The sequence below is a fragment of the Rattus norvegicus genome, chromosome 9 (assembly GCF_036323735.1).
Source record: "Rattus norvegicus strain BN/NHsdMcwi chromosome 9, GRCr8, whole genome shotgun sequence".
NCBI lineage: Eukaryota > Metazoa > Chordata > Mammalia > Rodentia > Muridae > Rattus > Rattus norvegicus.
The window spans coordinates 44488494-44514747 of record NC_086027.1 but is presented as its reverse complement, the minus strand read 5'-3'; the positions used below and the strand labels follow the sequence as shown (position 1 = coordinate 44514747).

General features: G+C 50.1%; 3 protein-coding genes across 13 annotated transcripts in view; 1 reads left to right on the top strand and 2 right to left on the bottom strand.

Moving 5' to 3' along the window:
- The window catches only part of Fam168b (family with sequence similarity 168, member B), a 33106-nt gene extending 19824 nt beyond the window's left edge, over positions 1-13282 (top strand). For 2 of the 6 annotated variants that reach the window (XM_017596648.3, XM_017596649.3), the window contains 4 exons: positions 6271-6413; positions 6489-6687; positions 7983-8112; positions 8915-13282. In XM_017596648.3, the coding sequence (XP_017452137.1) occupies positions 6271-6413; positions 6489-6687; positions 7983-8095 (455 nt within the window). In that variant the 3' untranslated portion in view covers positions 8096-8112; positions 8915-13282. Of the gene's footprint in view, positions 1-1838; positions 1875-6270; positions 6414-6488; positions 6688-7982; positions 8113-8914 lie in introns of all 6 variants that reach the window. The other 4 variants (XM_008766978.4, XM_008766975.4, XM_063267764.1 and 1 more) reach the window with 4 other exon arrangements.
- A 506-nt stretch (positions 13283-13788) lies between these two features.
- Arhgef4 (Rho guanine nucleotide exchange factor 4) overlaps positions 13789-26254 on the bottom strand; it is a 143244-nt gene continuing 130778 nt past the window's right edge. For 4 of the 6 annotated variants that reach the window (XM_039084525.2, XM_063266890.1, NM_001427642.1 and 1 more), the window contains 9 exons: positions 21159-21338; positions 20219-20398; positions 19900-20079; positions 19095-19327; positions 18579-18708; positions 16689-16820; positions 15979-16222; positions 15324-15401; positions 13789-14843 (listed from right to left, as the gene is read on the bottom strand). In XM_039084525.2, the coding sequence (XP_038940453.1) occupies positions 14692-14843; positions 15324-15401; positions 15979-16222; positions 16689-16820; positions 18579-18708; positions 19095-19327; positions 19900-20079; positions 20219-20398; positions 21159-21338 (1509 nt within the window). In that variant the 3' untranslated portion in view covers positions 13789-14691. Of the gene's footprint in view, positions 14844-15323; positions 15402-15978; positions 16223-16688; positions 16821-18578; positions 18709-19094; positions 19328-19899; positions 20080-20218; positions 20399-21158; positions 21339-26254 lie in introns of those variants that run through there. The other 2 variants (XM_017596787.3, XM_063266889.1) reach the window with 2 other exon arrangements.
- Positions 24167-24405, bottom strand: Smim39 (small integral membrane protein 39). Its single transcript, XM_063267891.1, has one exon. The coding sequence runs from the start codon at positions 24335-24337 to the stop codon at positions 24167-24169; it is 171 nt and encodes a 56-aa protein (XP_063123961.1). The 5' UTR covers positions 24338-24405.

The window sequence follows — 26254 nt, the reverse complement described above, 5'->3', positions numbered from 1 at the left end:
TGAATTTGGTGCCACAGAGGCCAGAAGAAGGCACCAGATCGCCTGGAACTGGAGTTCCAGGTGACTGTGAGCTGCCGCGTAGATGCTGGGGCTGAACAGGAACAGTCAGTGCTCTTAACCCGTGAGCCATCTCTCCAGACCCCTTTTCTTAATGCAGTTGTAAGTGTGTCACTGGAGTCTGACAACCTTGGTTTTTGGTGGCTTTGGTGCTCTATCCTGTTCCAAGATCTGGATGGAGATATGTTTATTTTGAACAAATGTGGGCTGCAGATAGATGAGTTCAGAATGGGCTTTTCATGCTTGTAGTCTCCTTGGGAACTGAGCTAATGAAGGCATAACTCTGTTGGTAACTGGTGACATTCTGGGAACTGTGCTCTCATCCTTGGGACTTTGTCATATTGTGGGAGGACCATGATCGTCTGTTCACATTTGGGCAGGCCTGGCCCTTAGTGTACTCCAGTCCTCCTGACCCTGTCCCACTGAATGGCTAAGCTGCATTGATGATCTGAAAGCCTCAGGGAAAAGTAACTGATTAGTGAGCACTGTAGCCCTGGTGGACTGGAGCTCACTGTGTAGACTAGGCTAGACCCAAACTCACAGAAATCTTCTTCCCTCTGCCTCTCCAGTGCTGGAATTAAAGGCTGTGCCACCGTGCTCTGCTAAAGCATGATTTGAAAAGATGAACTTGTTGCTCAGAAATCCACTAGGGCAGTAATTACTTAGGCAAACATAAATGCAGATGCTCCTTAATCTTAGAGCAGGTAACAGGTCCGTTAAGCTGCCTATCACAGTGCTTCTCTAGCCTTGATACTTGTTTATGAGAGATATTTAACAATAATTGAAAATGCAACATAGTCTTTTTTCTTTTTAAATCCAGAATGATGTCTCTGAAATGAGATTCCAGGTTTGCTTAAACAGAAAGTTTATTGTATGACCAACTACTTGAAAGGAAATAGCACTAGAGTATTGATTGACTGTGAGATTGCAGGAGTCATTCTCTCTTAAAGGTATATATTGCAGAGAACCTACAATACCTATACTTGTAGAAAACCTTTTACAATTAAAGCAGAGGGTTGAAGTCTTTCTGGGCTACATGATGCTGTCTTGAGAAGCAAGGAAATCAGTCGTTTGCTGCCTCCATGTTAGAATGCCCGCCTGTCCTGACCCCATAGACTCCTGTTGCCAATTGCTGTCATTTTGTTATGGTGGGAGGCATGTTGTTGCTTTGTTCTTGTTGACCTCAGATTCAGTGACAAGGATTCTGTTGCTCTTTTGACCTTTTGTCCTTTCTAGAACTTCTCAGGAGGCTTAATTCAACTCTTGAGATCTCTGGGTGTGTGTTTCTGGCCCATGGGCTATTCTAGCACTGTGCTTTCTTGGTGCTCGTTCAGGAGCCCTGCTTCTGCCCTAGCCTGGTCCTGTGCTGGAGCCCTCTTCTGCAGGACCTGGGGCTTTTGCCTTCTGTTCAGTCCTTGCCGTCTTTCTGTTTCCACTTTGCCTTTGTGGAGTTTTTCCTTCAGTAGCTTCCAAGGAGATTATGAGGGAGTCATGTTGTAGAGAATTTTCCCATTAAAAACATTTTCTGCATCTGTATCCGACCTCCCAATAGTTCTGTGATGTCGACATGTGCGCTAGCAGCCATTGTCCCTAGTGAAGGCATCACACTGAGAAATGGCCAATACTGTTGAATACTTGGAATGAAGATCTACTTAATGCTACATACTGAATCTGTTTATGAAACCAAATGTATATCTCCTTTAAATCTTTAACAGCTTACTTAACCTTAAAAAATACTTTGTTTTTTAAAAAATGATTCTTTTGTTTGTTTTTGTTTGCAGTGCTGGAGATTGAACCCAGGGTCTTGCACATGTTAGGCAAGTGCTCTGTTCTAGCTGTGTTCTTGGCCCTTCGTGTTTTGTTTGTTTGCTTGCTTGCTTGCTTGCTTGCTTGCCTTAAGATTTAAACACTGACATGTGTGAGTGCTTGTCTGCATATATGTGTGTGCCCAGTGCCCGAGGAGGCCAGAAGAATGTGTCAGATCCTCTGGAATTGGAGTTGCAGATGGTGAGCCACCATGTGCATGCTGGGACTGAACTCAGGTCCTCCGGAAGCGCAGCCAGTGCTCTTCTTCACTGCTGAGCCGATTCTAGCCTGTACTGTGATTGGATTGAGATCTTACAGTGTAGTCTAGGCCTGTCTGAATTCTCCATCCTCTTGCCTCAGCCTCCTGAGTGCTAAGAGTCTATCTAGGTGTAGTGTTAAACCCTTAGAGCGTTTTAGTAGAAACAGTTTCAGGTGCATCCCCTAACTTGTCAGTGTGTCCGCCGTGCTGCCATCAGTATTCCTGTGGTGATCTGAAGCAACTCTCATGCACCATATCGATGACTTACACGCATCTGTGAAAGTGTATGTAACACTGTCGCCGTGCCTAAAGCCTTCGTTATTAGTGCTCCCATTTCTATATGTGTCATCTGCACCACTGGGGCTTCTTTTTGTGGTTTTGTTGCTGGCCAGTGATGTGGGCCAAGTGAGAACTGACTAGTGCCACAGATTTTGAATGTGGCTCCACTGGATACCCAGGGTTTGTCCTCAGAGTGTGGCACACTTGAACATTTTGTTGTTTGGTTTGGTTTGTATTTTGGTTGTTTTTTTTTTTTTTTTTTGAGACAGGATTTCTCTGTGTAGCCCTGGCTGTCCTGGAACTCACTCTGTAGCCTAGGCTGGCCTCAGACTCAGAGCTTCACCTGCCTCTGCCTCCCGAGTGCGGGGATTAAAGGCATGGCCACCACTGCTCCACCACTTGTACAATTTGATTGTCGATATTTCCTTTATGTGACTTTAGTGATCCCTCAGAGAAGTTTGCTCTCCCTTTTGTATTTTTGGTTTTAAGCTATGCCCCCATGCTGGCCTTGGCTCTGTAGTCCCTTTCCTCAGTCTTCACAGTCAGTGATTGCAGACACATACTTCATGCCTGGTTCTGGCAAGATGACTCAATTGAAATTCCTGGAAACAATGGGGCAGAAACTAGATTTAAATAATTGAGTAGGAATCAGATTTAGCAAGGCCACCTGTTCAGTAAGTGTACTGACTGCCGTGTTTGTGGTTGTGGTAGGTGAAGGACTGGTTTAGAAGGGTGGCACGGTCATTTAATTTCCCTGCTCCAGTTCCCGTAATTCCTTTTGGGACAGTCTTGCTTCCTTCCTGAGTTGGCTTCTCTCCTGCATCTGTGCTGCTGTGAGCACTCTGCTTCCCTGTGTTCCTACTAAAGTCAAGCATCTCAGGCCACAGAGGGTTGGATTTTTCCTGGTCACCTGCAATGGGAGCTGGCTCGGGGCAGGGGATGACTCCCTTGCACAGTGAGAGTCCTTCCTTGGGAGGCATTTGGGCTGCCCTGGATGGGTGGATCTTTGCATGTTTTCTCCCTGACTTAAAGTAAAGGGCTTGCAGATTTGCTGTGTTATAATTGGCGTATAATAAAGTTACTTAAAAATGTGACTTTCAGAGTGCACAAACCATATCTATCACATTCCTTTTTATCCTTTGTAAAGACCAGGAAAGGAGCAGTGGGGAAAGAAATGCTGTTAGCTATTTACCCCAGAACAGATGTCCAAGGTGGGCAGCTTCCTTCTCGGAGACAGGGTTTATTATCTCACAGTTCTGGAAATTTCCATCTGTGATAACCTAGTCCCATTATTTAGTGTGTGGCCAGGCAGAACATGACAAAACAAAAACCCTCACCTTATAGATTCATCCCACAGTACCCATACCCCAGTGTATACCCTGGGGGTCTAAAGTATTCATCACTCGACCTCATTCTCTTGCACTACTCACTGCAGACCAGGCTTTCAGAGGAATCCTTCAGAGCCAAGCTATGATGTCTCCTTATGTGCTCTTGTCTTTTAACTTGCTTTATGAATCCTAATGGAAATCTGCATATTTGACTTTCTTGGCAAAGCACCAGAATTGAAAGTTGATATATTAAAAATGGTGGATATTGTAGAAGTCATTAATTCTCTCTACTAAAAATATAATTAAAACTTTAAACTCTCTAAAACTGTTTATACTCGGGGCTGGAAAGATGGCTCAGTGGTTAAGAGCACTGACTACTCTTTCAAAGGTCCTGAGTTCAAATCCCAGCAACCACATGGTGGCTCACAGCCATCTGTAATAGAATCTGATGCTCTCTTCTGGGGTGTGTCTGAAGACAGCTACAGTGTACTCATAAATAATAAATAAATTAGGGGTTGGGGATTTAGCTCAGCGGTAGAGCACTTGCCTAGGAAGCGCAAGGCCCTGGGTTCGGTCCCCAGCTCCGGAAAAAAAAAAAATTAAAAAAATTGTTTATACTCTGTTCATCCTTTAAAATTGAGACACAGTTTATGTACACTCGTGTATTTAGTGTGTATTTTGATGGATTCTCACAGTTAGACTTCAGCACCAACCATGGAGCCATCACCCAAAACAAATCTTAGGACATTTTCATTATGTCTGTAGGGTTTTCCTTTCCTCCCTTTGCTGATTCCTTCTACACATTTAAGACTTTGGGATTTCAAAATACATATGCCACATACCTGTTACTTTTGAGGTGGGCAGGCCAATTGTTGGATATGAAAATGAGACCATTTGTTATGTGCTGTTCTGTATTTGGCTTGCTTTGGAAATCCAATAGATTTGTGATTTTAATTTTTTCTTTTTTTTTTTTTTTTTTTTTTTCGGAGCTGGGGACCGAACCCACGGCCTTGCGCTTGCTAGGCAAGCGCTCTACCACTGAGCTAAATCCCCAACCCCTTTAATTTTTTCTTAATGATTTCTAAGTAGTGTTTACATGGCTTATCAAGTCTCCTGTTGATGAGGACTTACGTGTAGGCTGGAGAACATGCTCTCCAGATTCTATTGTGGCCCCTAGTGGGGTTGTTGCTTGCATCTCTGAAACCTGTCTGTCAGAGCTTGTGATTCTGACACACCTATGGACAGCTGAGTGCTCTGTGCCACAAGTTTACAGCAACCACAACATGAAGGCCATCATGGCCTCTGCAGAAAGCACTCTAGCGAGTAGGATTGAGGAGCCCTGCAAGCTGTCCTCAGTTTCAGTGCAGTGCTGTGCTGTTTGGATAGTATATACCACCATCACAGTCTGGTTACACATTTCTGAATGACTTCCCTGCCTCTGGACACTGCCTAGTTTTCAGTCATTGAATTCTTCCAAGGGTTTCCTCTCAGTTGTTTGCAGCATGTATTTGTCTGGCTTTCACTCCATACAGTTATCTTGGAGCTCGTCTTGTGTATCAACCTGATAGTGCTCCACAGGATGCACCAGAGCCTGGTAACTGGCAGTTGCAGTGGTCTGAACTCTCCTTGCCCCAGGGAAGACCCTTGTCTCTGCCACTCCTTCAGGACCCAGTTAGTCTTTTTGCCCTTGTGGAGTTGTTCCTCAGCTTCAGGTACCTATCCTCATTCCTGTGACCTGTTAGTACAGCTTCTGGAAGTAGCCTGACGTGGCTATAGGGTACCATCTTCTCTTCCCTTCTTCATCTTGTAGCTTTATATATTCCTTTCCCTTTTGTTTTAAGAAATTATTTGTGTGCGTGCGTGCGCGCATGCATGCTAAGTACAGTCCCTGGAAGGCAGAAGAGTTGGTTGGATCCTCTGGACCTGGAGTTGTGGATGACCCTATTAGGTGGAACTGAACTCAGGTCTTCTAGGCGAACAATATGTGCTCTTAACTGCTGAGCTGTTTCTTAGCATCTTCTCATGTCTTCTGTTTTAATCTGCTGTAGTGTTTAGTGTTTCATTTTATTTTGGTGATGGTGTGAGTCAGCCTACCCCCTTGGCTCACGTCTTTACACTAAAGTGCTTTGTCAGGCTTTGACATTTTGTTGGTTCTTTAATTTTGCTGTAATAAGCAATGTATTGCTTGCTTGCAGTGAAGTTTCGTCTGTATATGCTTATTTCCCTAAGATTAGACCTTAAGTGTAGGGTGAAAAGGTGTATGTGCCATTAATGCCAAGTCGAGCTTACGGAGACCGTAGCAGTTTCTGTCCATCAAGGCAGGGCAGGTTCTTGGGTGCGGATGTGCTCTGCAGCACTTAGCACTGCACATGCATGCACACCTGCACACAGAGCATAGAGATCAGGGAGGAGAGGGCCTGCAGTGTGGCCACAGGGCTCCACTGTGTTCCTGATTTCGGTGGCCCTGATTCCTCCCTGCAGCAGAGTTGGCCTTGTCTGGCATTGGCTAGATGAACTCAGTCCTTGGCTTCTTTATTCCAGGTTACACTCCTGGCACACCTTACAAAGTGTCCTGTTCCCCAACCAGTGGGGCTGTGCCGCCATACTCCTCCTCCCCCAATCCTTACCAGACGGCTGTGTACCCAGTGAGAAGTGCCTATCCCCAGCAGAGCCCATACGCCCAGGTATGCTTGGGCATGCCCTACCCCTGGGGGAGGGCTGGGTCCATCATCTCCTACAGCCCTGGGACCCTTTGGCAGTTGTCTCTGTTTTCCCCACAGCAAGGCACGTACTACACACAACCTCTGTATGCAGCACCTCCTCACGTCATTCACCACACCACAGTGGTGCAGCCCAATGGCATGCCAGCGACCGTCTACCCTGCTCCCATCCCTCCTCCTAGAGGCAGCGGGGTCACCATGGGCATGGTTGCTGGGACCACAATGGCCATGTCAGCAGGTGAGTCCTAGTTCTTGTGTATTCAGTGACACCCTGAGACCTGCTGAAGTAGGGAGAGTCCACGGAGCTTCTGACCTTCGAATCTCATGGCTCAGTTGTGTGGAAGGACTGCTGAGCCGCCCTTCTCTTCCCCTTCTCCTTTCAGGAGCAGGAACAAGTCCCTGTGGAGCTCAACTGGAATACCTTGTCTTGATAGAGAGCAAGGTGACCTGTGGCAGTGGGAGTGAGGAGGGTTCAGGTAGCCCTCATTAGACTAAGCAGTTCTAGATAGGCCAGCTGTCCCTGTTGGTGAGGTGCAGTAATAAGAATGTTACTCTCGGAAACCTGGCTCTGTGTTGATAGCTGCTTGTAAAACTCCTCTGCCATTTATTGGTAGAATCGGGAACGTGAATTGGGATACACCTCCATGGAAGCTTGGGTTTGATGGCAGGTCTAAGGATGGGGCCACCTCTTGACCTTTCAGTATATGTAGCTGCCTGTAAGCTGTTTGATACAAGGTCACTTGGCTCTCCATGACTGAGATTTAAGGGGGGGAATAGTGAAGCCATCCCTTATACAGTTTTTTTCTGGACATCGACATAAGGAAATTATGTCAGCTCTAGCACTATGGGATTTCTACTTTGATTTTTCTGAACTAGCATAGACTGCTGCTGCTCGCCTGGGGACAGCTCCCACAGGAGGAACATGAGCAGCAAGGATTTGCCTCCACCTTGAGATGTAGAGATGGGGCTTAACCTCACAGCCTTTGCCAAGTTTACATGTGAATGCAGTAGAACTCCCTCGTGCATGTGTTCATGGTCTTTTTCTCTCTTCCCTTCTGTCTCCTCTTCCTCCGGTATACAACTCAGTGTGTTGTGAAGCAGGTCTCTGGGACATTGACCCTGCAAATCTAAAACTCCTGCACCCTTAAACAATAGGCTGACCTCCTTCCGCTGTTCATGTTCTGTGTCTGAACTTGACACTGTTGAGAACTTCACGTGAGTGGGACACACTGTCCTTCCTCACTGGCTTTTCCCCACTTAGCACACTACTCTCCACATTCACCTCTGCTGTTCATGTGACAGAATCTCCTTCCTGTTGAAAGGGAGGAGACTCGATTTTTCATTTTGTAGTCATGTGATCAGCCAAAATGAGTGTGCATGGGCTGAAGAGGAGTTACAAGCATACTGTGACCACCGACTGCTGTGTTAAGAATGCCTTTCAACACTTTGAAGAATCCCTATGGAGTCAGAGGCCACATGGTGGAGCTCTCTAGTGGTCACTTGTACTTCCTTATGAAATATTCTTTCTTCCAGGTACCCTGCTGACTGCTCATTCTCCAACTCCTGTAGCCCCTCACCCAGTCACTGTCCCCACATACCGAGCCCCAGGAACACCCACCTACAGCTATGTGCCCCCGCAGTGGTGATCACCCTGCAAATTAATGTGAGTATTAGTGAAGGATTCGGCTGGGTGGGGCCCTGCTGAGGCGCACTTCTCTGAGGAAACTGCAACACTGATCAGATAGAAGCACTGGTCTAGTTTGCTTGTCTGTCAGTGCAGTAAAACACTGAGCAAGAGCACCTTGGAGAAGGGAGGACTTGGCTTGGCTTACAATTAGAGTCGATTACAATCCCATCATAATGGGAATCTGAACAGAACTGACTCACAGGCTGTGAGGATGGGCGCTGTCTCCAGCCTGGCCTCCTTGCTCACCTACCTTCCTTACAGCCTAGGCCCACCTGCCCAGGAACAGCACCCTAGGCCTTACGTCATTAATTAGCAATCAAGAAAATGCCCACAGGCTAGGCTGATGGAGTGCAGGTATTCCCTCTCCTAAGCACTGAGAGAGGTGGTGGCGCTGCTCTGTACACTGCAACAATGCGTAGCTCTGTGTTGTTATTCTTATTGGGACGCTCCAGTAAGGAAGGGGGGAAGGAGAGAGGGAGAGCATTGCGTGTGAACTGTTCATCGTGATGCTGCTGTAGTGGGCTTGTGCCACTTCTGTTTGCTGCAGGTGTCAGGCTCCAGGTATTTTGTTTTTTTTTTTTTTTTTTTTTTTTTTTTTTTTTTTTTTTGGTTCTTTTTTTCGGAGCTGGGGACCGAACCCAGGGCCTTGTGCTTCCTAGGTAAGCGCTCTACCACTGCAGGCTCCAGGTATAATAGGGCAGGGGTACAGGGTGTGTCTGTAAGGTGGGTGAGAACCAGGTGCCAAGAGTCTGTCTGACTGTTTGTCATTCTTTCCCAGATGTGAGGATGGAGCTGTGCAGTCACTTCATTGAGTCCCACAGCTGGTGCTGCAGGCCTTGTGCCTCCAACCAGGACTTTCTTCTTAATGCTCTCGACACTTAGCTAAACATGACTGCGTCCCAGCCCAGCAGGTCCCAGCTCGCTAGTCTCCAGCTAACTCTGTGGGTTGGTTTTAAAGCAAATCCTGTTTGTGGACTGCCTGGCAAATTTTTTAGCTAACTGTAATGATAAAAAAGGGAGTATTATTCTATTCTGAATCATATCTAGTTGAATGCATGTTTATAAAAACAAACAAAAAAGCTTGCTCAATCTACCTGCAGTGACTGATGCAAAACCCAAAGGACGGGACCGTGTTCTACAGCCTGTGTCACTCACGCACCTCTGTCATGTATGCTGAGTCTCAGTTACACTCGTGCAAGGGATGTCCTCACTGAAGCGTCGGGAGTGCTGGAGGGGACTCTTAGGGTGCTGGGTTTGCCAGTTATGGACATAGACTTAGAGTTTTCAGCAGCCTGGTTTTTTTGGCACTGACTGACTGATCCTGGAGGGAGCCGCAGGGACTGGGAGAGAATGTGAGCCTGCAGCAGCTCCAGACAGCAGCAGCAGCAGGGATAGTAGGGTCCCTGCTTCACTTCAGCTGGAGTGTGCTCTGGGAAGCAGGGGTCTACCTGAAGCTTAGCAGGAAGTCTAGGAGCGTGGTGAGCAGTCCAGCTGGGGTGAAGCGAGGTCTGTGTGTCAGTAGAGCAGTGTCTGCCATCTGAGTTCCCACTGTCTGTCTTACAGGATAATGTCTTTTGTATCTGTTGGGACTGTTGGAAAAGTCCATTGTAGAAGTAAACTGTCTTCCTAGGAGGGAAGAAGTCAAAGAGAAGAGGCAGCCGCACTGGAACGGTGGTGTCTTTTGCTTTATTTCGCTTAGGGAACCATTCCTAATGTCCCCTGAGAATAATGAGTCAGCTGAAAATACAGGCGCTGTGTACTCTCCCATAAAGACTGAAGCTGGGTGCTGTGGAGCGCGTTGTACATGGAAGACTGGTTACAAGGGAATAAGTGTATTTTTAAGTTAGTTCCTCATGTTTCTTGTAGAGAAGCAGGGCTGTGATTATGTCTAAAAATGTAGAAATAATGTAGCTTGTCTTGGGGTTATTCACCTGAGGATGACCTGTCCTCTGTGATTAGTAGGTGAGACCTGGAAAGCCTGCATAAGTGGCTTTGCCACTCTTCTGTAGCTGAAGGCACCCAGTACCAAGCACATGTGGAAAGTGGAAAGGCCGGGCAGTTCTGGAACGCACTTGCCTGAAAGGCTCTGTGGTGGGAAAGATTTTGAGTGCGTACGTAAGAAATCAAGAGGGTTCTTTTCACCTGAAAATATGCCCGACTTGAATCTAGGAGAGTGTTTCTGTTGAGTATGGACCAAAGGGGCAGGACACGAGGACTTTTCTGGGATCTGTCAAGTGGGGGTGTGCTTTTTATCTCCTTGTTGAACCCCATTGAATTGCTGGGGCTTTGGAAGGGGTGCTTGTCTCTGGCAGCTAAGTCAGGGCTTCCATGTCGGTGTGGAGGTCGCCTCAGTAGCAGTCAGCTTAGCTAGTGGCTGGGTCACCTGGATATTGAACCTTCGGTGACCTTACTTTTATAGTAATGCTCTCCATAATTTTTTTAGCATTTTATTTTATGAGAAGTTTATGAAGATTTCTGCATGAATCAGTGTGAACAGAAGGTTTCTCATTCCCAGTGTCCATGAACATAGAATATTTATGGATGAGTATGTTTAATTGCTTCGTGAGCACTTAAGAGAGAGTGCGTGTGTGTGACTGGGGTGTGCGTGCGTGTGTGTGTGTGTGTGTGTGTGTGTGTGTGTGTGTGTGTGTGTGTGTGTACGCGCACGCGCGCATGCGAATGCATCGGGGGAGGGTAGCCCAAGAAAGCACACACTGCACAGAGATAGAAACCTTTGCTGTGGCACATAGCTTGCATCGTGCTTCTGTGTGGGATCCCACCCCTGTGGTGGATGGTGTGCAGTGCTGGGAGTGTTCCAGTCTCCCAGACTCCATAGACAGAAGGTGGTGTCCAGTGAATAATCACGATCATTGGGACAAAGGTACCTGTGATTTTTGCATGTGTTTGAAAAAGTCTACTCGCCCACTCTCAACTGAGCATAGCTGTCCCCTGCCTGGAAACTCCGCAGGGAGCTCCCAAGTCTTTGGACCTACCTGCAGCTGCACACAGTGTGTGCTTCCACAGGCCCTGGGTTCTCAGGAGAAAGAAGAGCGGGGTTTCTGCCCTCCTGCTGATCACATCAGCCTCACACACTTGCTCTGGGACTGTGTAAATGGAATGACTATCAACACCTCTGATTGATAAAACCCGTCTGTGTGTAGATCTTTTCTGTCGTGAAGCCGTCAGGTCATTGCTGTGGAGTCTGCTGGTGAAAGATCTTAGTGAAAACCTGAGCACATGGATGGCAGTAAACTGTCACAGGTGGTGACTTTAAAAACATTCAGTTCTAGGAAACTTAAGGAACAGAATTGGCTCAGTACAGACACCCCAAAACATTGAGAACATTCCAAGAAAGTGCTTTTTCTGTGTATGACATTCCTGACGAGAGGTCATCAGCTGAGTCGACAGGCAGGCAGGTCTGATACTCACTGACCTCACTGCTAAGGATGCGTGGATGGATGCATGCATGCATGGGTGGATGGATGCGTGGATGGATGGATGGATGGATGCATGCATGGATGCGTGGATGGATGCGTGGATGCGTGGATGGATGCATGGATGCGTGGATGGATGCGTGGATGGATGGATGCATGGATGGATGCGTGGATGCATGGATGTGTGGATGGATGCGTGGATGGATGCATGGATGGATGGAGTATATAAAGTTTATTTTCTGTTCCTTCCCTTAGGCTGGGGAGCTTTGTTCCTCTGCTGCTGCTGTTTGCAGTTTAAGGTTGTGGAGTACTGAACCTGTGAGCTCCTTGTCTCAGGAGAAGTAAGCCCACCGTCAGGATTAGGCCAGTGAGGCTGCCGGCATGGAAGCGGCCTCTGGAGCTGTTGTCTCTTGTGGTCTTCCTTGGGAGACCTGTTGAGCGGCTGTTGGCCTGCCAGTTGCCATTCTGGGGGTAGCGGCTTCTGAGTGTTTTGCAGAGGCAGTGTTTTCAGCAGGCGGGGAGGTCCCCAGTTCTGGATTGGTTGTCGAGTGTCCTGCCTTCCCTCAGCCGTACATCTGGTGTCTTACTGTATCTGGATTTGTTCTGATGTGGCAGAGGGCTGAAGGAGCAGACTGGATGGTTTATGTACAGTAAGAGGAAAATCGTTCTCGGGGAAACTGGAACTCACTGGCTTCTGACTTGGGCCTTTAAGTATGCCTGGGGTTGGGAGAGGTTGGCCAAGCACCAGCCTCAAACATTGGGGCTGCTTCAGACTTCCTCAGTTCCCCTTCAGAATATATTGGAGTATAGTATTACTGTGGGGCCACCTCCTCCCAGCAGCTGACATCTGTACTTGTGTACCTGGCACTACCGAGTGGCACAGGACCTCCCAGGGTGTGGTCGCAATTGTGGCAGCTACTGCCCTTTGTCCTGGTGCTTTCTGAGGGTTGTGGAGGGCAGGAGTGCAGCAGAGCTTACTCTCATGTCCAGCCACCCCAGGTCTTTATCTCTGGAGTTGCTTACTCCTGCCCAGTTTTCTGTGTTTGATGGACTGATTGATGATGTTGTCTCGTAGGAACAGTAACATTAATTCCCCACGTCTTAAAGGATTCTTCTCTCGTCCCTACCCCTCCCTGTTCACTGACAACCAGAAAGCCGGTGGAGTAAGTCTGACTAGCATTAGGGCATGGGAGGCAGCAGCTTTTCTGTTCAGGGACTGCAGTGGCTATACATGAGATGTGTAGGGCCCGGTGGGTACACAGGCAGTTCCCGGGGAAGGGCAGTGGGTGGGTCTGGTGAAGACTAGGCAGTCAGACTGGGGGACTGGCTTCCAGGGGGGTTATTGTGGCAGCTGGAGGCCCCAAGGAGCCTGATAGGCTGTGAACAGAAAAGGTTCTTTTTTTAAACTTTTGTTTTTAAATACTTTTTTACACTGTTGTTGGTACTTTTTTTTATGCTTAAGTCAGCATTGTCTTCCAGTGTTAAAGGCATCCCTTGCCTCTTCGTGGACCTTACGTGTCAATTCAAAGGAACGGGCAGACTGTCCATCCCGAGCCAGTTCAATTAGATGTAAATTCATACTGTTTTAATTTTTTATGCAATCTGATGAGTAGATGAGCTCAGATTTAAAATCCTTAAAAGCACGTTTATTGTAACCAGAATTGTTATGTAATTAATACTGCAGTTTTCAATAAAGATTGACTTGTGTTGCATATTCTGATCTTTTCATGGAGTTTTGTCAGAGGTGACAGTCTGACTGGCACTTGCTGCCACTTCTCCTAGTGAATCCCTAGGCGATTGGGACAAGGCTGTGTGTCCTGCCCCTGGCCAGTTCTGGCGGAGGGAGGGTCCTCCTAAGTGCTGTAGGAGGTACAGACTTCTGCAGCTTCACATAAGCCTCCTGTGTCCCACCTCAGAGTAGCAAAGAGGATGCTGAGGCCCAAAACTACCGAAATAGCCACTGGGGGTGGGGGGGCTGTGTCCACCCCACTGTACCTGGCTCCCTGGCCTGCTTTCGTCCACCCCACTTTGGGGCCTCTGCAACAGTGACCCTAGCCACCTTAGGCCACTTCTACCAGAATCCTGAAGCTGTGGCCTAGTGAGCAGTGTCTCCCCTAGGCCGAGAGCAGAAGAGGAGAGGCAGGACACCAGCCCTAGGAGGGATGACAGCATACAGAAGAGGAAATTGACACACACCAACAGCTGATCAGCAGCCAGGTCACTTTTCATTCGTTTCTTTATGAAATTAAATGTGGCTTTTGGATTAGAGAAGATGCAGCGCAAGAGTGACTCCATGCTTCCAAGTCCTGTGGGCTCTGCACCACGCAGGCCCGGCCATGTGCCCCACAGGGAGGCCGTCCACTCTGGGCCACAGAGTTCAGTCCTTATGGCTTCTCACACTTACTAGGGTAAGGCAATCTTTCTGTGTCATCGACAGTTCTCCAGTATTAGAGAAACAACACGGCCAGGGTCATAACGAACAGGGAGTGGGTGTGTGTGCGCACACAGCCACCCAGCTACGGGGAACTGTCACTAGCCCGGAACCAGGTACACAGGTGACTGTACGGTTTTGTTCTCAACACACGTCACAAGTAAAGAGGATGTCGGGCAGCCAGCAGTGTCTAGAGGGACCAGGAGGCAGGACATCTATGGGTGGAGATAGGAGTGCAGAATTCCTGGCTCCTGACCTCTCAAGCTGCAAGTGCGCTGGGGGCCTGAACAGAAGAATAAGGAGCAGAGGGGCACACACCTGCTTTGGCAGGTGGCTCATGGGCACAGGTTTTGGTCTCCTACCCAGAGGAAACAGGAGTGGAGATGAGATTCCCAAAGACTGTCCAGAGCAGACGAGCCATGTGCACAGCCCGGCCACAGGCTCTGAGCTGCATCGTGCAGGCTTACCATGGACGGAGGCTCTGCACAGGCCCAGAGTGTAGGCAGAGGCTGGTACCCGCACACTAGCCGTGGGGAAGGGGCCGGAGGCAGGGCCCAGACTTCATAGCAGCTTGCCGCTGTGCCTGTTCACTTCCAGTTTGTAAAACAGGCAGAGGGCCTGATGGTGTAGGCCTCAGAGAGGAAAGGGCAGGTCCACAAAGTGCTGTCAGGTTGTCTGACGGGCACTGGCTCACTTGCGGAAGGGCGCCAGTCGGCTGATGCTGTGCCAGAAGTTAGATGGCTTCCGCCTGGGCTCTGCTAGCACCAACACCTGCTGCTGGGGCCGGCTGGCAGGCAATGATGGATGCTTGTGGCGGGTCAGGTATCCTGGCCTGCCGACAGCTAGACAGGGAGAGAGACCAGGGGTCATGGGTAGAAGAAGATGGAGGGGCCCGTTTGTGGGTTCAGCTGTTGAACCTCCATTGCAGTAGTTTGCCACACAGGACTGGTTTCCCAAGGGGCTAACCACAGCACACAGGATCCCAAGTTATCAATAGTTTTTGGCCTGAGGGCTGGCCAGGGCCACTGTCCAAGGCAGGGAATATCTGCCTCTTTATCTGTGGAGTTGGAGATGGCTGGCTCACAGGCAGCTATGACACACCTATCAGCAGCCTGGGGAGGTGAGCTCTGTAACTCCTGGAGGTCAGAGAAGTCAAGAACTCACCTATGGCCCTTACCACCTCTGGAAACACAGACCTGTAAAGGGCAGAGTGGACATCTCCAAGGATGCGGGTGGCTAGCTGCCATTGCTTTTGAAGTTAGAGAGGAAAACAGTCAAGGCTGGAACTGCCCAGGGGTTAGGATGGTTGGTTCCCCATTTACCTTTAGGCTTCCCTGTGGCTTGCTGCTTGCTGGCATTCAGCATGGCCTGCTTCCTCTGCAGCTCAGTGATGGAGAAGCCTGGAGGGAGGGTGGATGTGAGACCCTGTCTTGCCTTCTTCAGTGCTCATGTGCCTGCCTCCCTAGTGCTATCCTCCTGGTGTTCTATCCCTGTCACCTTGAGACAGCCTGGCATGACAGAGACTTCCCTCGCCTGCTCAGCCATTCTGTCTTGCCAGCCAAGAGAGAGAACGAAGATCTCTAGGCCACTGTTTCATTTCTTATCTTGACCCTGTAACTCCTTTTCCCACTTCTCTAATATCTAGCTTCTTTCTTTCACTCCTTCGGAGGCTCCCAAACCAAAGCATGAAGCTGGTGACCAAGGAACGGGAAAGGCTTCTGTAGTCCCCACCCCATGTTCTCCAGGGCTCCGTGGGAAGGGGCTCCCCCAGGTCTCAGCAGATAGGCACATAGGGTGAGGTACTCCCATCACACTCAATGGGGTTGACCACAGAAATGGCCACTTCTACCAGAGGGGTGTGCCAAGAGGTTTGGGCAGCCTCACTTAGCCCTAGGGTATTGGGTCATTCTCAAGTCGACCCTGACAACCTGGTATGTGGGCCCCAATGGCTAGGCAAGGCCCAGGAGGATCTCCCACCTGTCTCCTGGTCCAGCCGCACCTGCTCCCTCTCTCTGGCAAAGGCCTTCAGCCAGCGCTGCTTCTGTTCCGGTTTCCTGGCACACAGTAAGTGGCTGTCTCCCGTGGTGCCACAGTACAGACGGAAGGCATTCTTGACGCTCACATGGAGGTCTCGGTCCTTCCCATCTTCCACATCTACCACCTCCAGGTCATCCATGTCCAGCCGGCCCTTGTAGTACAGCACGTCCCGGCGGAGCAGATCCTGCCAGATGCTGCCCTGATCAGCCAGGGAACTGATCCATGCCCAACTCCCATCCCCAAGCCACTGACAGGACACATCTTTGGGGGTACACATGGTATGGTGGGCAGAAAGTCACAGAAACTCCCATGTGGTGTGGGAGAGAGCGGAGAGAACAAGGTTTTGTGTATGGGGCCATCGCACCATGATTTGAAAGAAGCAGAAGCTAGCAGTAGGGAGGCCAGAGAAATCATGAGACACAGAAGCAGAGGCTTGCAGAGGGAGACATAATCTGAGGAGCAGGCAGGGACCAGGTCAGGAAGGGGGGGTGTTCTCAACAGCACACTGTTCAAACAGCTAAGGGCCTGACTGGGGCTCCTGGAGGCACCGAATGGCCAAGGTGGAGTCTAACAGGCTCTTGGACTCTAGACAAGAGCCCCACCGCCCTACTCCATGGGACTGGTCTGGCAAGGCAGGGTGGTTTGGATACCTTTTTACAGTAGATGAGCTGGCGGTCAAAGAGAAAGAACATTCTCTGCTGACTCCTGGCTTGAGGCTGTGTAACACGGGTTAGTTCCCCCGAGTGGATGAGTTCCGAGCTCCTGACCAGGAGATCTTCCCCCTGAGTGAACCCCAAGGAGAGCCGTGAGGTAAGTGCAACAAACCAGAGGCTCCACTTCCCGCCTCCGCCTCCGTAGGCGAGTGGGCGTCTTCCTGCTGTCGCCTGAACTGAGTGAGGTAGGTAGGACGCGGTAAGAGGAATACTCTTAAAGCCCAAAGGCAGCCTTGCGAGTGTGTAAGTGGGAGGAGAGAGAGGTAGGGTTGACCCACCCTTGTTGAGGACTTCATTGTAGCCACTGGCCTTCTGTGGCTGCCAAGCCCTGGGGATTTGATGTCACCGTGAAGTAAGTACAGTGATTTCATAGAGTATGAAACAGTGTTGAATATGCTTGTTGGTTACATTGGAAATATTGTGATCTATTGCATTAAATAAAATACTAAAGTTCATTTTAACTTTTCATTTTGTGTGGTGCATTGTGTGTCCACGTGTTTACATGTGTGTTTACATCTGTGCTTATATGTATGAGCCTGGTGGGGGAACAAGTCATCATCGGATGTTTTAATGATTTCCCACATTTAAAAAAAAAACACTTTTATTATGTATTTATTGTGGGGAGGGGTGAATGCACACACAGGTGTGTAGAGCACAGAGGACCCCTTTCCACCAAATGGGCCCTGAAGACTGGCATGAGTTTGGGCAGCTTTGGCGGCAGGTACCTTTACCGGTGCTAAGCCATCTCACCAAGCCATCTCTACTTTATTTGTTGAGACAAGAGCTTTTCACTGAACTCGTAAAATCAGTTAGGCTGGGTGGCCTGGAAGTCTCAGCAGTCCTCTTGTCTCTACCATCTAAGACCAAGAGACAAGTGTATCACTTTACCTGATAGATAGATATATATATATATGGTGGGTGGGTGCTGGGAATCTGAATTCAGGTCCTCTTGTTTGCATGCAGAGCAAGAAGGTATTTTACTACCTAGAACCCAAACCCACTCTTTTCCTTTTGGAAAATGGCTACTGGAAGTACAGACTTCTGGGCATGGCCCACGCTGTCTTTTAAATGCTTTAGAGAAAAATTAGGCTCGGCAGGAGCTGCTGGCAGCCATCCATCTGGGGATAACTGTGCTTTCCAGTCCTTGGTCAGGCATAGACTGATCCAGGCTGCTGCAGTGCTCAGTTCCCCATACCCAAGGGTTAGGACTCAGTGCGAGCACAGGGCCTAGGATTCTGCTTCATTCCTTCCCTGTGCCTTATTCTGGTTTCCCTTCCGTTCTCATCCTGACAGCTGGCACGGCACAGAACAGCTCCATCTGGGAAGTGAGTAGAGGTGGCAAGGCCTGAGTCCTCCCAGCCCATGCCTTTAAGGAGCAGGCAAATATAGTTACCAGTTTCACTTGTTGCCTTAGAAGGCAAGTCTCGCAGACATGTGGGGATGAGCAACCCAGAAAAAGTGAGCAGCATTCAGTTCTAGTCCCACCATGGGCTCTAAACTCAACCGTTGAAAGGTCTAAAAGTCACCTAAAACTTAGCAGTCCATTCTGTCCTGGGGCAGAGGAACAGGCCAATGTGTCTTAGAAACACAGTTCCTTGGGTTAGGGCTGTCCCTAGGCTGACGGTGGCTGGAAGGTGTGTGGTAGTGCACACAGGAAGGATACCATTAGGTGCCGAAGCGGAGGTGCCACAGATGCCCAGTGCAAGAGCACCTGTCTTCCAACAGCTCTAGGGAGTGCAGTAGGTCCCTGCTTCTCCCCCCTTCTGAGCAAGAACAGTTTTCAAGCAGAGACCCCACAGGGGTTTCTCTGGGCACCGGGGCCCTCACCTCCCAGTCCTCGATGGAACTCTGCCACTGAGCAATCTTGTCGATGTTTTCAAGTCTCCGTTTCCGCTCGTTGATGAGCTGGGCCACATTCTTCATGGCGTGCAAGGCAGCCTCGACATTCTTAAAGTCCCTGGGGCAGAACAGAAAGAAGAAGGGTGCAGCAAGCTGGGGAGCAGTGTAGAGTCCCCAGAGGCTGTTGCATATGAAGTCACCCTTAGCGACAGCCCTACCACTCAAGTAAAATAGCCCTACTCTCCTACATAACTTCTTGTATATACTATATATACTTTTATATATATTAATATATATATACTACATATATTACTTCCTAATATACTACTGATGTATATACCCTTTCCTATTCCAGTATAGATCAAGGTCTTGCTTTACCTACCCTAAGCTATTTCCAGTGCCTACAGCAGTACCCAGCATTCTGCAAATACTACACATACTCCATTTGCTGGCTGAGGGCATGCAGTCTCAGGCAGCTCCCCGTCCCTGCCTTGTGCCCTCTACCTGTGCTGGGGGTGTGTGTACTTGAGCAGCTCGGCCAACTGGAGAGGATACTTGCAGATCTTCTGCACTGGGGTCAGCAGGAAGCCATCCAGCGAGATGTCAATCATTCTTTGCAGCAGCCGGCAGGCCTCAAAGAAGTACACGTACTTGCTGAGCTTGGTGAGCCGGGAGAGCTCCACACAGGCATTGGGGTGGTTGTTGCAGTACTCCGAATAGATCTGGAAGTCTGCTTGCTGGGGGCACAGCTGGAGGTCAGGATGGCTGTCTCCTGTTTCCCCAGGCAACAGGCCACAGCCATAAGGTGAACGGGTCAGGAGCCTCCGCATCTTATACAGGGTTTTATCTACTTTGCTGGGTACAAGCTGTATGTAGTCATTCCAGGGATGGGAGAAAAAAAAATCTGTGATATGTCTGCCTATCCTTGGAGCCACACTCGGCCTTCTTGGTAGGGCTTTACGAGATGGTCTGATTGTGCCTCTGTTTCTATTTTATTATCTTTTAATGAAATCAGTGGTGCTGATCAGGAAAGAGTATCAAGGCTAAACAGGTGAAGCCTTGGAAATTGGAGAGACTCCCTTAATTTGCTTCAGTAGAGGACAGACAGTCTGCCCAGGAAAGCTAGTAGCTTTTTTTTTTAATCTGTGAACCTGGTGTGGAAAGTTCTGGGGAAAGAGCAGGTGGCCTGGGATACAGCAAAGGTGCCAAGCACAGAGAAGTAGAGGTGGGATAGGATAGGGGGAGGGCCAGGCACTGCAGCCTGTTAAGGCTTAGGGATCCTGGGCAGGACGGGTCCACGCGCACTCACATGTTCCAGAAAGCAGGCACCCAGCTCGCTCAGGTGTGGCCGCTCTGTGTTGAATTTCTGCTCCAAAGCCTTCACAAACGCCTTTTGGCATCGATAGATGTCCTCGATGTTCCCAAAGATAGTGCGCAGTTGCTCCTCACTGAACATATCCTCCCGCTTGCGGCACTGGCGGACGTAGCCCTAGGGGTGGGGCGGAGCCAAGCTCTCTGGGGACCCACCTGTGTACCCCCACCACAAGCCACGCCCTCTGCACCAGTTCACCACGCCCTATGACCTCGCCCATCCCATTCTAACCTATAGCTCTGCCTCCACTCCTCACCTCGCAGATGTCGCGAAGGTGCTTGATGTAGTCCCGCTCAGTGCTGAGGATCTCATTGATGACATTTGTGCGCATCTGGTCCTTGCAGCTCTGGGCCTCTGGGCCGCTGTCATCAGCCTCTCCAGCCCCGGCCCGCGGGGCCTCGTAGTCGTCCGCGGGCTCATCCTGGTTCACGCGCAGCTTTGGACAACAACGCAAGGCAAATTAGCGCCTGCCATCTTCCGGTCATCCCCGGTCATCAGAAGCTAAGGCCAGTAGCTGCCACAGGACACACAGGTCCAAGGGCATGGCCACAATTTCCCTGCGGCTGCCTCTTAGACACAAGGCCAGGGCAGGAAAGGGTGAGTTTGATGACAGCAGCTACTGTCAAATTCACTCAGTACACTTTGTTCTCAGCAGGGGTTGGAGCAAAACACTGGGAATTTCTGAACCAGACCTATTCATCCTAGGGCATCTAGGTATAGGAATTCATGTGCCTAGGTAGAGACCTTGCTATATGGCTAGCCTAGCAATTTATGAAAGGGTAGGGGGTCGGGGCTCTGCACACGAGTGCCTGAGAACCAGGGGGAATTCTCTCCCTCTGCCTGGCCTTTGGGAGTCTGAATCAAGAGTTCTTCTCTGGTGACCAGATGCAGCCTAAGATTGGAACTGGGGTCATTTGTCCTCTTGGGTATGATCTCGATGTCTATGCCTCCTCCCAGGTTTCTACCCCTCAGGGCTGTGTGTATGTTTCACGGTCCCCACACACTCCAACCAACACCATGGTGCTTAGTGATGGATAGGAGGCATTAAAGTGATGGTATTCTGAAGCATCTCGTTCTTACGACCTTAACCTGTCTGTGTCACAGTCCCAATCCCCTACCCATCCAGTCTGAGGCACCAAGTAATAGCAAACACGGAGAGGGTGCAGTCCACGTCCCATGCCTGGAGCCATACATACCCGTACAAAGCTGGCAGGGAACCATCCCTCTCCATCTACAACTCGGCCCCACCACCATTCTCTGTTGGTGGCATCCATCACTTCGATGACATCCCCAGCTTTGAAACCCAGCTCCTGGTCATCCATGGTGACATGGTCCCACAGGGCTTCAGCACACACCGCACTGCCATCACTGATGAGCTGGAGAGAGAGACAAGACCCGTAGGTCCGTGAGGCAGGGCTGCCCTTTCCTCAGTGGCCCCGGAAGGGATCCTGGCCTGTTCTACAGAGAAATGAATTAAGTTTCCCTCTAGGCCAGCAGCTCTTCTGGAGGCAGAGCTGTGCCTAGCACATGCCTTGTCAAAGCTCAATGAGGGAGCACAATGGCAATGACTGTTGTGTCTCCTTCCCTCCTCCTTCAGCTCGGTTGAGTCTGTGGCTTCAGCTCCGATGCCCTACGCCGAGATGTTGGGCTAGGGATAGGACATGACAATTGGCAGCGGCTGCTACCTGCTCTCCTAGGCGGCCATTGAAGAGGGGACTCACTCCCTCTGCAGGTTCTTGTGGGTTTACATGGCCTGTGAGGTCATCCAGCTAACAGTGCTGTATTACCAACGACAAGTGCCCACCATGGCAGCTGGGCCACATGGGTGTGCTTCTTTAAACCCTTGCAGAAGTAGCCATACGACACCATCACTTCGTATTGCAGCCCAGGCACTAGCTGAGGCACCCTCCTCCTCAGACCTGAGACCTGGAAGGCCGCTTTAATCATTCCATCTGCCTTCCTTTCCTTCCTAGGTTGGAGATTAAATGGGCGAATCTTGTAGCTACTACCGAATCAATCACTACATCTGTCTGACAGCTCTATGTACTGGACTCTTTCTGCCCAGAGGACTGGTGAGGGTCCTCTCCTCACTGTATAGCCTGCCCTTGACCTTCCAGGTGGTCTTCATGGTTGGAACTCTGTCCCCCATCCATTGGCTCCTGTTTTTCTGTTCTGTTTCTGCTTTAAGAATAAATGGCTCTGGTGCCTTAAGGTGTGTGGGATGCATGTGGCCTCCTTCCTGGACAGCCTAAGAACTAGACTGCATATCCCCCAAACAGATCCCCCCACAAGCCAGCCCTTCCCCTAAGCTGTTCTACACCCTGTTTGCTCCCCTATTGGCCTCTCTGGGTGCTTCCATATTGGAATCCTGGAATCAGCCCCAGAAGGTATATTTCCCAGGAAAATGGGTAGCACCTCTACCCCAGAGCCAGACCCTGTCTTAGAGGTCTCTATGCCCAACGCCCACAGAGCTCTGAGTTGCTCCTAAGGACAGTGGACCTCCTCCAACCTCGGACTCGTTGCCTCTGTAGCAATGACTTTCTGCAGATGACTCTGGCTGCCACACACGTGGGATAAGACAGGCGGCCTCAGCAAGGCCACAGGAGGAGCCAGTCTGCTGCAGGCTGGGAGCCAGCGCATCTTCTGTGGTAGACTATCATGTGAAGCCTTGAAGGATGTAGGGAAAGAAGAAGTAGAAGCCTGTGAAGAGGGGCCATGGTCCTGACCTGGGCTCGGGAATTTAGGCTACAGTTTAGGGGAGGCAACCTAGACACTCTACATGGCCCAGCTTCCTGCTTAGTATGAACTGGGTGAGGTGTCTCCCTCTGTCCCTGGATTCCCTCAAACAAGCACTGAGAGGAAGGAAGGAAAGAAGGAAAGAAGGAAGGCAGGCAGTCAGTCATAGCCTCACCTTCCTCTCATTCTCCAGTGCTTGTAGACATGTATGGATCCTGTTCTGCTAAGGCAGAGACCAGGGTCCTGGGTGGCATTAGAGCCAAGTCCCACAGTGGCCCTGCCCAGTCATGTGGAAGCCTGTAGGTGTAGGAAAGGTGTTGATCCTCAATTTGTTTCCAAGCACAGAAAGCCCCAGATAGACACACTGATGTGTCTGAGCACATCCTCCAAACTCTTGTGTCTCCCATCAGGATCCCAGTAAACAGAGTCCCCCCACTTCATGGGCATCACACATGGAAGGCTCTACCAAGCGCAAGCTCCAAAAAGAACCATTTCCATGCCACTGGCAACCCATAATGTGGCTCCAAGAGGCCAGAAACACTTATAGGGTATCAGAAGTAAATCCCGGCTACAGCTAAGTTCATTTCTCTGCAGAGCGCCCTCCCTGGCCCCCACCAGGTGCGCCTGCTCCTTAGTCTGGTATCTGCCTGGCAGTAGGAGGCAGAGGCTGGATGGATCCTTGCCTCTGAGGTGGAAGGATATCCGAAGGCAGGCGGGGCTTGTTCCACTGCCCAGGTTAGCTCAAGACTAAGATAAGCCAAGGGCAAGGGCAGAATTCCTTCCTATTCCTTGAGGGACTGGCCCTAAGGGAGGGTAAAGCCTCCAGGTTGTACCTCAAACTGACCCTTCCATCACATCCTGTAGCACATCACCCTACTATCCTCCTACGTCCTGTATGCCTCTCTCGAGTGGAGTGGTGGTGCCTTCTCACCAAGCTGTCCCTGAGCACCGGAAGTGGTGGGAGGGTGTGTTCAGAGTGGCTGCTGCAAGTCAGCCGGCAGCAGCTCTGCCCTAGGAGACTGACTGGCACTTTTTAAGGCCTAAAATAGCAAAAATGCAGGTATCACGTGCAGAGGAGTCCAGATACCCTCTACCAGCCTCTTGCAGAACCCACACAATACATGCCCTGTTCTCCCATGCACACCCTTTCCAGACATCCTCTGCCAGCAGGATCTTCTGCATCTTCAGTTAGAGAGACCCGCCATGTTGTCCCACCCCCACCTTCCCAGCCTCTAGGACAGATGAAAGGCCTTTTGGGCATGTGTGCCACCACGCCCCTCAGCCACCTTCAAGGTGGCATCCTCAGGGAGGAGTGGGAGAGGGGGGGCATCTCCAGACCGGCCTTGACTGTGAGCACATGAAGCTAATGGGAGTCGTCGTCTCCCCCTCCCCCACGTTCCTGCGGTGACAGCAGCTGGAAGGTGCCACTCACCCTGCGTGGTCCCCCGCGGTGCCGGGTGCGCACAGCTCAGCGGAAGGCCAGTAGGAATATCAGCACGGCATTGATGAGGACCAGCAGCGCCAGCACAGCGGAGACCACCACGCGCTGGGCGCCCGGGGGCAGGTTGCAGCGCAGCAGGGCGCGCAAGGCGCCACCGGGCGTCGTGGGGCCACGCCGGGGCTGCGGGGGCCTGGCCATCACGCCCGGCCAACCTCCGGGCACCTACGGGCGGGAGATCCCAGCTCAAGGCTGGAGCCCGAGGCGCTGGAAAGGAGGCGGAGCTGCCTGCGCTCACCCTCCTGGCTCCTCCTTCCCACACTGCTCGCTGAATGAGCAGGCAACCCGGGCTCTAGGGGAAGCAGCGCGAAGGTGCGGCAGAGGGGGTGGGCGGGAAGGGACTTGTTAAAGTCGCCTGATTGCTGATTGCTGAGGCTCTGGGTACATTGTGATCTGCCCAGGGCACTTCCCTGAAAGGGATCAAAGACTGATGTCCTACACAATGTTTCTTCCTGGTTTTGGTCCGACCAGGTACACAGATGACCATGGGAATCCTGGAGAGGGTGAAACTGGTACTTAAGCTCAGGCAGTCTCTGGCGAGCCAGAATGTGTGGCCAGATCGCTGTGGGGCAGGGTGGGCCTATATGTTTTACCATATAGTCCAAACTGGCTTAAAATTCACTTATCTTATATAGATGACTTTGAACTGATCTCCCTACCTCTGCCTCCTCAGAGCTAGGATTGCATGTATGTACCGCCCATGCTGGGTTTATGTGGTTCTGGGGATTGAACTCAGGTCTTCACGATTGCTAGGCAAGTACTCTACTCCCTGAGGCAAATCCCCAGAGGGCCAAGAGTTCTTAATACTAATAAGGCTATCCTCTGACATTCACTTCACAGATGAGTAAGTGTGGCTCTGAAACATCAGACAATTGTTACACATTTCACCCAGCAAAACAGGGTGCCGAGAAAGGATTTGAACAGGGTTCTGATCAATCAACCTCAACTACCAGAGCAGGACTGTTCACCTTTAGACATGCAGCTGTCTTCTTCACTGGCAACACTAAACAGAACCCACAACCTCAAATGGGCAGAAGTCTCAGAGTTACCAGCATGTCCCTCTGAAACTGACTGTAGTTTAGACGTATGAACATACAGCAAAGGAAGCATGGTGTTCGTGTGTAGGTGACTATATATTCAGATACCCTAGTACATGTGACCATCCTACTGAAAGAGCCCAGCAGTGTGTGCAATGTGCATATTTGTGTATCTGTAAGGAGAGACACTTCTGTAGGCATGTGTGTATGTGTGGGTATGTCTGTGGATCTGAAGACACTGTTTTCTGCATGGGAGGTACAGCCTGGACCATCTATTTGGGGGGGGGGGGTTCTGCCATTTTGAAGAAAGTCTTGTATACCAGGTTTGTTTCCCATTCCTAAAGGGGTTTAGGGAACGTGGTGATTTGAATAAGATGTCTCCAGTAGTCTTGGGACCTGTGAATACTTGATTTCCATTTGATGTCCCTGTTCAGGGAAGCTTAGGAGATGTGGATTTTTTTAGGGGAAGTATGTCCCTCGAGGTAGGCTTTGAGAGAGTTTCCTGTCTACAGTTTGAGATGAGAGCTCCTAGTTGTTCTTGCTACCATGTCTGTCACCTACTGCCATGATGGACTCAGCCTCTGGAACCATAAGTCCAAATAGACTTCTATAAGTTGCCTTGGTCATAGTGTTCTATCACAGCAATGGAAAACTAATACAGGGGAACATTAGACATTAGAAGACATCTAAATACCACTGGCACTTCATCCCGAACTTTCCTCTAAGAATGGGGACCTGCTCTCTAATGAAGTAAGGCTGGAAATCTATGACTCATGTTTTATGGTGTGCTGTGGTTTCCACAGTGACTAGCCACCCAGGAGTGAAGGTACCCTCTGCATCTCAGGCCCCTGAGCACAGCCAGCTGAAGCACCAATGGGGTCTGTGTCACTGAAATAAAACATTCCATCCTTGAAGGAAGTTCTTTGAGATCAGAAAATAAACAAAACTTAGAAGACTAAGTAAGTGCACAACTCACAGTTCTCAAAAAGTTCCTGAAACATACAGGATTCACAAGGCTCCT